The sequence below is a fragment of the Gadus macrocephalus genome, chromosome 3, assembly GCF_031168955.1.
Source record: "Gadus macrocephalus chromosome 3, ASM3116895v1".
Classification (NCBI taxonomy): domain Eukaryota; kingdom Metazoa; phylum Chordata; class Actinopteri; order Gadiformes; family Gadidae; genus Gadus; species Gadus macrocephalus.
The window spans coordinates 668,884-681,598 of NC_082384.1; the positions used below are offsets into that span (position 1 = coordinate 668,884).

The 12,715-nt window shown below is 42.3% G+C and overlaps 2 protein-coding genes across 6 annotated transcripts in view; one reads left to right on the plus strand and one right to left on the minus strand.

Annotated features, from left to right (window-relative positions):
* The window catches only part of LOC132453341 (immunoglobulin superfamily DCC subclass member 4-like), a 99,777-nt gene that overhangs the window by 46,886 nt on the left and 40,176 nt on the right, over nt 1-12,715 (plus strand). The gene's annotated exons all lie outside the window — the stretch shown is intronic.
* LOC132453281 (lysine-specific demethylase 2A-like) overlaps nt 1-12,715 on the minus strand; it is a 68,858-nt gene that overhangs the window by 21,773 nt on the left and 34,370 nt on the right. For all 5 annotated transcript variants that reach the window (XM_060046089.1, XM_060046088.1, XM_060046090.1 and 2 more), the window contains 2 exons: nt 10,838-10,961; nt 9,961-10,089 (listed from right to left, as the gene is read on the minus strand). In XM_060046089.1, coding sequence (XP_059902072.1) covers nt 9,961-10,089; nt 10,838-10,961 — 253 coding nt within the window. The remainder of the gene's footprint in view (nt 1-9,960; nt 10,090-10,837; nt 10,962-12,715) is intronic.

The following is a 12,715-nucleotide window of genomic DNA, read 5'->3' on the forward strand; positions in this document are numbered from 1 at the left end:
GCGACAAATCGATGTAAATATAACTGCTAGAAAGGCATCATTTTCAAAATGACTGCCTGTAAGCTTACATTGGTTAAATGGTTAAAATTGGTTACTATTCAAACTAGAAAGGTGGTGTTGGTGTTGAACAACATAAATACCACACTTATTGTGGTCTTTATTCATCATCATCTTCGGGCTCCTCTGGAAGAAACTTGTTATGTGGATTGTCACATTCCTTAAAGGGGTAGTTCGGAATTTTGGACATAGGGCCTGATTCCCAACTGAGCATTGGTATTCTTTATCACTGGAGACAGTTTCCAACACATTACATTCAGTCCTTCTAGTTGCAGAGTTCGCTCGTGCAAGGCTAGCGCACGGCAACGGGCAATGCTAAAACACATTAAAAACACTCCACAGTACACCCGAGGTAAATCAATTATAACGCCAGACTATAGATTTAAATGTCTGTGTTGATAGAATAATGTTAGAAATAAAACTAACCTTGCATCGCATGAATCATCGAGGGACTACTTTCTCAGCAGAAGCGGAACTATGCGCCGGTTAGTTTTGTAACCGAATCACGACCGAAGAACGTAAACAGAGAAGCGTGGGACGGAAGCGAAATTGAAGGACTAGGCAACATGGTTCAGTGTGCTTTTAGAAATAAACGCTACAGATGAGCACCACAAAGTTTCCACCAATTTCCAGTGCGAGATCCAGAAAGGACTCAACTGTGGCCTGTTGCTGCTGGCTTGGACATCAAAACACCGGCTCGTACATGTACGGTTCGTTGGATACAACAAATTCCTCATAATCGTCTTCAAAACCAGATGCATCGCTAAGTCCTCCAAACGTGGCCATATCTTGTTAATTGAATACGCTAATAGAATTCCTTCGTTCACTGTACTCTGCGTTTGTAGCAATGACAGCGGCAGGTAAAAAAACTAGAGCCGGTAACCTAGGTATCAGTCCGCCGCTGCCGTAGCCTACTACCAGGAATATAACACTGCTGCTGAGACCCAGCAATTCCCTCAAAATGCAATGCAATGCAAGGTTGGTTTTATTTCTAACATTATTCTATAAACAGACATTTAAATGTATAGTCTGTCGTTATAATTGATTTACCTCGGGTGTACTGTGGAGTGGGTAACACTGTTTTTAATAGCAGGCTAGCATTGCCCATTGACGTGCGCAAGCCAAGCACGAGCGAACTCTGCAACTAGAAGGACTGAATGAAATGTGTTGAAAACTGTCTCCTGTGATAAAGAAGACCAAAGCTCACTTGGGAATCAGGCCCTATGTCCAAAATTCCGAACTACCCCTTTAAGCTGACATGGTCCACAGACAGTAGTACAAGGTAGTCCATATTTTCTGCAAGAGCAGCGGAGTGTCTTGCAGGAAGTGGTACAGTCATAATGAATGACCTTCAAGAGACTGTCTGGAGCAACATTCATTGTTGACATGAGTGGGACAAATCTATTGTCATGCAGGCTCCACCCCCAGTTCAGGGCATCCATACCATCTTCTGTTCCCATCCAGACCATGACCTGGTAGTATGCTCTACGACAGTGAAATTTGGTCGCAGATTCAGTTGGTGGCAGACGTTCAGGCGTTACAGTTGATGAAGCTGAGACAACCTTCTTGCTGAAAATGTTATATTGCATTGCTGCAAGGGAATCTGTGCACTTTCCACCAAAGAGGACAGCCATAACTTTGCACTAGGGCTGGGCGAGATATCGATATTTAAAATATATCGATATTTTTTCAAACGCGATATGAAACGAGACCATATCGTCAATATCGATATAATTTAATTTGCATTAAAATTACAGCACATTTGTTCCAAATAACACCAGTTTCGAACCGCGCCTGCCACCTGCGATTTCGTAACTCTGCTTATGTCTCTCCCGCTCTGCCTCCGGCTCACACACACAGTCTCTGCCTGTCCCGCCCCCCCCCCCCTCCACTGACTCACGTCACTTTTTGAAATTGCGAAACATGAGCCGTGTTCGAAATCGTTCACTATTCATTGCAGGCCTCGACATTAACGGTTGCCCGCTTGCCCGGGGCAACCAAAAGTCATATTTGGGCAAGTTGAGATTGATTTCTGGTTGCCCGAACGGGCAAGTGGATTTTGGTTGGATGTTAATATAAAGGCTATTTATTCAAATGTTTTTAGAAACTGCAGAACAACCTTGTTTACCGCAAAATAACACAAAATATAAGTATTTGCAATTGATCAGCGCGCCGTCTTCTCTTCTCTCGGAAAGCGAGTTAACAGACACGCTTCGCTTCAGTGCGAATATAGCCCCGCCTTCTGTCACTCGCAGTGCGTTCTCTGGCCGTGATTCGAAGGTGTTGGCTAAAGGTTAGCCTACAAAGCTAGCATTGCAAGTGCAGCGCCTCCGCGAACGGTTTAGGTAGAAGGAAAATGGAGTAGTGATGGAGGATTGCAGTTTGGAAGTACTTAGGATTGAGGGAAATTACCAAGGAAAGTCATATGCAAGAACACGGTTTTGGGTTTCATAACTGCACATGCACAGCAATAGCGATCTTTTTCACGAAATTGGACCCTCACAAACTATATATTACATGAAAGCTGAACCTCCACTTATTCCAACAGTCCAAACCATATCATTCTGTGACTAAAACTCGCAAATAACAACTTAAGAAGAAACGTCCCCGTTTCTTTTAACAACCAAGAATGAAGTAGGCCTATTACCTTTGTGATTTTTGTCCACAAAGTTGATTCTGGTCGAATAAAACCACCATAAACAGATAACCCAGTGTCTGGGCCAAATTTTGCAACTAAACATGGTATTTTCAATCAATGAATAAGAGAAGGTTTCTTAGGAAATAGGTAAATTGCCTTCAATCAGAAAACATATTCTTCAGCGCAATCTAGTGGCCATATGTTTACTTGCGAGTGTTTGGCTTGGTGCATTCGAATATATTTGCCCTGAAATTTAAATAGAGGTGTCAAGTGTCAAAATTGTAAGATATCTACCTTTATTTGTGTCTCAGAGTAATACATCGCTCCCAAATGATAACGACCAACTGATAATTATTTCAGGTGGAAATGTTATCTTCCACTTATGCTGTGTTCCATGGCTTTATTCACTTTAACCAAGTATCATCCCCATTGAATATTTCACTTGCACAACAATCTTTCTTTTGGCACAAAGATGACATTATTGCCCTTGCAGTTGTGGAGATATACTCTATTTACTTTGGGAAAAACGTTCCCCTGATATCGAAAATGGTATAGAATATCGATATTTTTCCAGGTATAGTGTCAAAGTTAGAAAATCCAGTATCGTGACTGACAACACTACTAGAAACGCGATTGTGATTATTCAGTTAGAGCTACAAGAAACGTGAAAGTTAAAAAAGACATATCTTTGCTACTACCTCTGACATTTAAATACATTTGCATGAAATCATGCAGGTCGACATATAACTTGGCGATAGCTTTAATAGGTTGCAGCTGTGGACTGAAATCACTTCATGGCACGATGTGAACGCTCGATAAATAAGTAAACAAAGGGAAGTTTCTTATTTTTTAAAGCTAACATTCAGCTTCAGTCTGAGCTAGGATGATTTTTCTGAGCCCCCCCAAAACCAGGCCGCGTGCCTGGCAAAAAGAGGCCTGTTCAAGATTCTGATTATAATTTGGGCAAGTGAACATCACATTCGGGCAAGTTGAACCTGACCTGTACTTGCCCGATGGGCAAGTGCTTTTGAAACCTTAATGTCAACCCCTGCATTGGGTATTTTAAGTGCACTATATTGTGAATGAAATTAACCACTGAGTATTCGAACACAACTACAAAATGGCGAGCACCCTATATAGTGCACTATATCCGTGATAGGGACCGATTTCGAACACAGCTATGGAGTCCGCCTGCACAAGCAGCTCCGAGGAGCTTGTTTGCAAGCGAAAGACCAACGGCTCCATAGTATGGAAATGGTTTGGATATAAGGTGTCTGCCGAATTACAAAATCACGTAATTTGTAGAGAGTGCTTTAAAAACTGTCGCAACCAAAGGGTTGCAATTCTGTGCATAATATTCCGGAGGTGCACACAGCTTTTGGCCGTGATATTATTTATTATAATGTTCTCAAATACGAGGCGGAGGCAGTGTCCACGGTTTATTCAACCATCAAACTGTATTCAATTCTGAACGGTAGGAATAGTAATTGTAAATCGAAACGGTAGGTAGGTATAGTAATAACGGTAACTCCACAGTAACTTCAAGGTTTCTCACTCCGCGAGACCCAAACATAAAACATTAAAGGTCCCATGACATGAAAATCTCACTTTATGAGGTTTTCTAACATAAATATGAGTTCCCCTAGCCTGCCTATGGTCCCCCAGTGGCTAAAACTTGCGTTTGCTGTAAAACGAGCTTTTTCACTTTCTTTTACAATATCTTTATCACATCTTTTGATCCTGATTGTACATTGATTTGTGCATCAATGCATTTCTGCATTGTGGCAATGTCTAGCCAACATTATCATTGTTATTTCTGTCATCGTCGTCTCAAATGTTTGATTGTTACTTGTTTAATTGTTGTTTGTTTTATCTTTGTTTTTAGATTTTTTTTTTTTTATAGTACTTTGGTCAACTGTTTTTTTAAATGTGCTTTACTAAAAAATTTACGCTTACATTTTACATTTTTGAACATCAAACACCCAGGCCCCGTCCACAGGAAACAGAGTATTTGGTGAAAACGCATAAGTCTTGTACGTTTGGGCCGACCGTCCAGACAGATCCGGCGTTTTCGTTGTCCGAAAAAGCACTTTTCCGAAACAAGGTCCCAGGGTGGATAAATTTAAAAAGGACCTATGCGTTTTCGTGTTAGGATTCTAGTGGACACCTGAAATGCAAAAGATGACTTCCCCCCAGCATCTGAGTGACGTTAGAGTTGCGTTTTTTTTAAAATTATTTTTGTAGCTTTGAATACAGCCCCTTGGTAAATGTCATTACTAACCGTACATTAAAAAGTATTTCTGCTCAATCTAAAATGTTTAACAACTGCCATCTCCTCCTCGATTGAATGTTTGTATATAGCTCGCAGGCTGGATGCGTGCAGGATTGATACGCTCCACTATTTTTTGTGGAGAACCAACGCATTGAATATGTACTACAGCTCGATGCGTTTACGCAATGAGTCCGTCTTTACGGACATATTCCTGAAACGCATCGAAGGAAAATGGAGGGGAAAATAATGTTTTTTCGCCCGTGTAAACAGGGCCTCAGAAAGACATCCCTCTGTAGTCAATGACATCAGTCTATTTCTCAGTTCACTTAGATAATAAGTATAAGTAAGGTTCCCTTTCAGTATAAAGTATACAAGAATATAAGGTAAATATTGCTACAATGGAGCCAAATGTAAACACTGTATTGAGATCTTCTGGCCTCCCTTTGCCTGCATTCCAATGAACCCCCGATGCCTCATATAAATGGCCCCTCACAGAGCCATCTGTTATCCCCTGTGGTTTCTCCTATCTTAGGCCCCGTCCATTAGGGCGGTACGATTTGGGGAAATAATCGAATTGCGATTATTTTGGCCACTATTGCGATTGCGATTTAATGTGCAATTTTTTATGATTTATTAAGTTCCTTATGTTGTGTATTATTCACTAAAAAATAAATAAATAATTCTTTAGTATGACCAATACAACATTGGAAGCAGTCAACATAAAAACTGTTCTTTCCTTTAGGCCAGGCCGATGTGTTGAGATTAATTAATATTATGAACTCCTTTATTTAACTATTGACTTGTAAAATAAAAATAATTGAATCGTACTGATTTCCAGTCAGTAACGTTAACAAATCACTATTTTGATTAGCAAACTCTGAGTAGCAAACCCAGATATTTATAAATATTTTTGAAAATCAAGCATGGAAATGTACATAAAAAAATTATTGCATCGAGATGCATCGATAATCGCTTCAGAATCGAATCATTGACCTCATAATCGGAATCGAATCGTGTGGTGCCAAGAGATTCCCACCCCTACCGTCCACACGGGCAAAAACAATCTTTTCCTCTCCGTTTTCCTTTGATGTGTTAAAGGAATATCTCCGTAAAGACAGACTCATTGTGAAAATGCATCGAGCTGTAGAAACATAAAACAAAAACAAAAAAAAGCGGAGTGCATCCAGCCTGTACGCTGTATAGAAACATTCAGGCGAGGAGATAGCAGTTGTTAAACATTTTAGATAGAGCAGAAATACTTTTAATGTACAGTGTTATTATTTAGCGTTATTAATTACATTAACCATGGGGCTGTATTTAAAGCTACAAAAATAATACAAAACATAAAAAATTATAATAACTAGAACTGCAAGCAGTTATGCAGGGGTCCAAGAAATGTGCATTTCGCCGGCACAACGCAAAGCATGTATTCAAAACGCTACCGTGAACCTGTGGATATAAAGGTTTTGACAGTGAGAGGTTCGGTGTGGGAGTTATATCCCCAAACGCGTTTTCAGAACATTCCTTTGGCCAGTTAGGAGATGAACAATTCCCTCGTTTATGGCGGCCCCTAATGGCGAAATTTTCCGATTTTTTTATCGAACGACATTAAGGGTAGCACCAACATGCATGTTAAATTTGGACTCGATCCGATGTGTAATTTTGGGTTTTGGGGGATTTTTTGATTTTCCAAGTGTAACATAGCTAATAAACAAATATTCAAAACGCTACCGTTTTGTCGTCGACAGTCGGATCAAAATAGTTGTTAACGATTCCTTTTCGTGTGTGTCGGTAGATGTCGCGTGCAAAGGTTGGTGTCGATCGGGCAAGAATTGTGGGAGGAATAGGGAAAAGGCAGTTTAGTGGTTTTCGCGATTTTGCGGAAAAAATATTATAGACGCAAATGGGCGTGGTCTATGCCAAAAGATGCAGCAAACTCCAGTGAATCTGTGTGTCTAACGTTTCGGACTGTGGGAGGTTCGTTGTGGGAGTTATAGCCCCAAACGCGTATTCCTTGGTATAGCACCACCTAGGGCCCGGCGTGTCTGGATTTTGTTATCCGAGTAGCGGTGCCGGACCTGGATCTAGTCATGCAATTGGCGTGTGTGCACCTTTTACGGTTTGGGCTGTGGTCCCAGTTTTACGGGGAGGTAGTATAAAAATAATCCTTACAAAAACAATAGGGATCCAACCTGTTGGCTTGGACCCCTAATAATTCAACGCAACTCTAACGTCGCCCAGCTGGTGGGGGGGGCGATGACGTCATTTGCGTTTCAGCCGTCTACACAAATCCTAACACGAAAGTGCATAGGTCCGTTTTTAACTTATCCACCCTGGGACCTGGTTTCATAAAAGTACGTTTTCGGGCCTCGGTAAAACGCCGGATCTGTCTGGACGGTTGGCCCAAACGAACAAGACTTATGCATTTTCACCCAAATATTTGTTCCATGTGGAGGGGGTCTTATGGTCTGGGAATGTTTAACTGTAGGCTTCAACTACATTTAAGTTAACTCACCCATACCCCGGTTAAAATCAGACACTACCAGCTTATGATGACTGTATGCCACAGACAAATAAAGTGGTATTGTTAACTGTTACAAATTTTACTGTTTAAATTAATATTGCTTTCACAGGGCTCATTTCTTAAACCAAAGTGGTAAGTCATGGTGATTTAAGATCAGGTGATGAAACAAGGCGATGAATGGATTTTAATCAAAGACCTCACTTCATATAAGTGTAATTGTGAGAAGGTGAAATCCTCCCCCTTCTCACAGACTCGTATTAGAGAAATTATTATTAATAATATATATATATATATATATATATATATATATAATAATTGGGATGTGGGAAATTGGACTTCCGCCACAGTAGGGGGCAGTGTGGTAAGGGAAGCTCAGGATCATGGCATCAGGGAATAGCCCAGGGGGTGTCGATAAAAACAGCTGTGTTTATTTAGTGTCATGAATTTTGTATTCACACAATGTACTTTCTGTTCAGTTATGTAGGATTGGTAGCTTTAGCTACAGAATGTTCCCCCAACTAGTGGCCTAGCCCATACGGCCTTGATTGGTCCAATTCATTTCCCTATTTAAGGGCTGGTGTTTTGGTGTTTGGGGGCTGAAGGTGGTGCTGGCTTGATGGGAGGCCAGTACGAGAGACGTATGTTTTGGTTAGGCTATGTTATGTTATGCTATCTTAGGTTATGCTTGCTGACTGATGCAGTCATTTTCATTGGAACGTTGCTTTCTTTTTTTGTGAATGTTTTGGAGAAAATAAAACGTCACTTTTCTTTGTCCTGAGACAATTGCCCTCATTTTTGCCCACACTCTCAGAATCTGGTTGGCCACTACGCCCACACTACGTGGGGCGACTACGCCGGTCCCTCACAGTAATGTATAATATGCAACTTCATGTTAGGGTTGCCGCGGTGTGGACATTTTCACACCGAGTAATACACTCATGTCAACACCGGTATTACGAGTATAAACGGTATAAACTTTGAAACTAGGTCAACCGCCATCTTCTCCAGCAACTCTCCTCTCACACTCGGTGACAGCGTCTGGCAGCGCGCCAATTCACGGTGACAGTGTCTTATAACGTTCTATATATAATAGTATAACATAATTTTATACATAATATCACGGCCAAAAGCTCTGTGCGCCTCCGGATGGCCGTAGCGTGGGGATCTCACGCAGGGATTGGGCTTCGCGAGGTTTGTTTACAGGCGTTGCTATGGTTAACGGTCTTGTGTGTTCCAATGGTTTATTAGGTAGACTATCTATTATTATATCTATCTATTATTATTACATTTTTATTTCCTTGATTATAATAATTTTTTTTATTACTGAAAAAAACAAAAAAACAAAAACGGTGTTGCAACACAGAGTAATCAGTGTGGTCTTCAACACCGCTAACACTGGTAATACCGTATACCGCGGCAACCCTATGTATCTATAATAGGGATGCACGATATATCGGCAGTGATATCGTTATCGGCCGATGTTAGTCATTTTTTAACATATCGGCATCGGCCCGATAAGTAAAACTGGTCCGATATTAGCAGCCGTTATTTATTTCCGTCTAGTTGCCGTTGTGTGTGTTTTTTGCCCATGCGCAGCTTGTTTGGTCATGTGACAGTGTCAGTGACGCAGCCAGAGACGCACGGAGAGGCAGTACAGGAGTGTTTGACACCTTAACTGAAAAGAATCAATGTCGGCGGTTTGGATGTTTTTTACGGTCTCAAATGAAGGTACTCGAATTGCAATATGCAGTACTTGCAAAGCCGAAGTAATGCGCGGAGGATGCCGTGTCAAATCATTATATACATTATCGTAGTGAAATACAGTTTCTGTTGTGTTTTATTTGGCGTTCCGTAATCCCATTGAAACGGGAACGGGAACCGGATATGGTTATATTTGGTTGTAGTCTTTTCGCTCGGTTCTCCGGATCAACAATAGGGCTAGAACTGAGTGAAAAGACTACAACCAACCTCCCTTGATATATTTGATTTATGGGGGCCGGGGATGGCCTGTAGATTTAATTTAAGAGCATTGTGATCGGTCAAGGAAGTCACAGATTTTGGGGTTACCTTAGAGATCCGGGCCGGATAAGCCAGTTCTTTGCAAACAAACTCAGGTGATGTCTGTGCAGTGACAATGAAGCCTTGGTCATTCAACCAGCCTTGATCATTCAAATCGATCAGTATTTTTATGAGTGTATGTGAACATGGATTTTATCCACGATAAAATACAGACCAAAACACTTTGACATCTTTATAAAATGTCTCTTGCTGTCGTGTTAGTCTTACCGCAAACTGCTACAGTGTGCCATTTTCCTACATTACCCAGAATACATTTCATGACCCGCTGTAAACAACAGGAGTGCTAGCCTGGCAGCGCTGTCTTTAACTCAGCCAGGGGAGCATTCTAGAACAGTTAATGTAGGATTCTCAGTAGTACTCGCTCTCAGAGAAGGGGTAAAAAGGTCAAACCGTGAGGCAGGCAGGGTGGACGATCTCTGCGCAGTTGGAGCATTCCATCAAGAGGAGGCTGGGATCGCCCGTGTCGTCCTGGTTTGGCTCCTGGCACACCTCGCACACCGCCGACAGGGGGAGGCCGGGCTGCACAGGGCCAGGGAGGACATGGTTATGGTTAGAGTTAGAACACCGTTAGAACACCGCTAGAATGCATCATACACGCCATTGCGTGGGCTGCACAAGGCCAGGGAGGAAACGTTAGAACGCCGTTAGTACACCGTTAGAACACATCATACACGCCATGTGGCAGGCTGCACGGGGCCAGGGAGGACACTGTTAGAACCCCGTTAGAACCCTGCTAGAACACCGTGAGAACCCCATTAGAAAGCATCATACACGCCATGATTACAGTCATACACGCTTTACTAGCAATTCACAAACACCAGCTTGATGAGCAGGTATTGGAAGGTCCACTGGAACAATTATCAGGACCCAACCCTTTGTTCATCAAATGGTTGCATAGCAAACCACGCAAAAGACAGTATAATGCAAATTCATAGTTGGTTCCGATTATATTCAACAGTCGGGGGAGTTATTCCTCAGGTACAACTGGTTTTGGTATTCCTGTCAAAATTGTATGCATGGGCGGCATTTATACGTGGTTAAGTAGTGACAGGTCATTCAGGACGTGGGGCCACACTCACAGACAGACAGTCATGATGTGGGGACAGACAGACAGTCAGGACGTGGGGACAGACTCACAGAAACAGTCAGGACATGAGGACACACTCACAGACATAAAGTCAGGACGTGGGGACATACTCACAGCCAGCCAGTCAGGACTTGGGGACACACTCACAAATAGAGAGTCAAGACATGGGGACACACTCACAGCGAGACACTGGCGCAAGATGCAGGTCTGCTTCAGTTTCCCCGGCCCGCCGAACTTCTTCATGTCTCTGCAGAAGTTGCAGTCGCCACATTCGGTCCTCATGCAGGCCTCACAGCGCTTGCACCTGGCCAGGGGAGGAGACACAGCATTGTTACAACACTCTGAAATGCCTAGACACGGTTCTGAAATGCTTCTTCAAAGCAAGCCCATTTATTACGAAGCCTTCACTCTAATGCAATGACTTGTAATGCGCTAAAAATAACCTTTTACAAAGATATTATTATTATTTTGTTCTTGCATGGTTGCAGAGAGTGGAACTGATTTGAAAAGGGAGAAGAAATTAAATTTTTAGCAATACATTACACTACTTCACACTAAGATTTTTACTCTTGTGTACTGCACAATAAGATGTAATAAAAGTGATTCTGATTCATACTAGGGTGGTACAGTATAAACGTTATAGCAAGTACACCGGTTTTGACGTTACCGTGAGGCCGGTGTGACGGGTAGACAGTGTTGTGTGTAACGCGTTACAAATTAAGTAAGATGTTAATACAGCAACGTAACTACTTTTTCATGTAAAAAGTAAAGTTACGCTCAAGTACTGAAAATATGGTAACGAAACGTAATTCCTTTTTCAAAACGTTACTTTTCCCAGGGACAGACTTGATAGCTATACTGCCTTATCAGGTAGTATGCTATTGCGCAGGTACGCAGCAAGCGCGCCTGCGTGCTTGCGCAATAGTCCCTTCACAAGCTCTAATTCCACTATGTACGAGACAGACGCTGGTAGCGTGAAGCTGTCTCTGCATCTCTTTCACAGATATCGCTGCCGCAGGCATTGCCCTAAGCCAGTCCTTACGATCAAAAAAGCCAGCGGTGGAACGAGATAACAAACTCGGTCACTGTTAACCTGTGTAAGGAGTAGGGCTGTCACTTTTTCCAAAAATGAAATTCGAACGAATTTCGAATGTCCATAATTAATTCGAATACATTCGACCCCCCCCCCCCCCCCCCCCATAGAACTATTAAAAAAAAAAAAAAAAGAAACACGACAACGACTGTTGTCGTGTTTCTTTTTATTTCTTGTGGAAATCACGTATACCTACTGAATTCATAACAGCACAGGATAAAAACACATCTTTGATAACACATTTGTAAACACAACAAGAGGAAGCTCCGACACACAAGTGCGGCTGTCTTTTACGCATTAACAATAACTGCTCGGAGCGCGATATGCGGAGCGCATGTCGTCCATGGCACACACAGCCAATATAAACGAACAATCTGTGAGGCCGACCTCCAACACGGCATGCTGCTCTTTTGTACTTGTAAAGAAAATTACAAGTAGTCTCGCAGCTCTCCGTTACCGCTGCAGCTGCAGCCGCTACAGGCTGCCCATCGCGCCCAGCGCAGCAGCGGACTTTTCTCCCTGTCGTGTGCGATCAGTGTCGGTCTCCGTTTCAATGAGCTCGTGTGAGAGGCTTTCAGTCACGAGATGTTTCTGTGCAGGGGAAAGGTGGACTAACCGGGAGAAGCGGGGATCCAGGAGGGCCGCTTTATTGAGGAAAAGCCACTCGCCGCTCTCTTCTTTATAGCGCATTTTTACAGTTCGAATGGAGAATTACACTTCGAATTCGAACTTTTCACCCCACCTTCGAACGAATATTCGAACTTCGAATAAAAAGTGACAGCCCTAGTAAGGAGGCTTTACAGAGATGGTGAAAACATTCAGAAAGCAGAGAAAGAAATCCATACTACTAAACATTTGTGTTTTCAGAGATGGAAGTAACTTGAGAAAAGATTTAGCATTTTTTTTCGTGCAGTTTTGCTGCCTAACCAGTATTTTACCCCTTCAGACGCATGTATATCAAAATT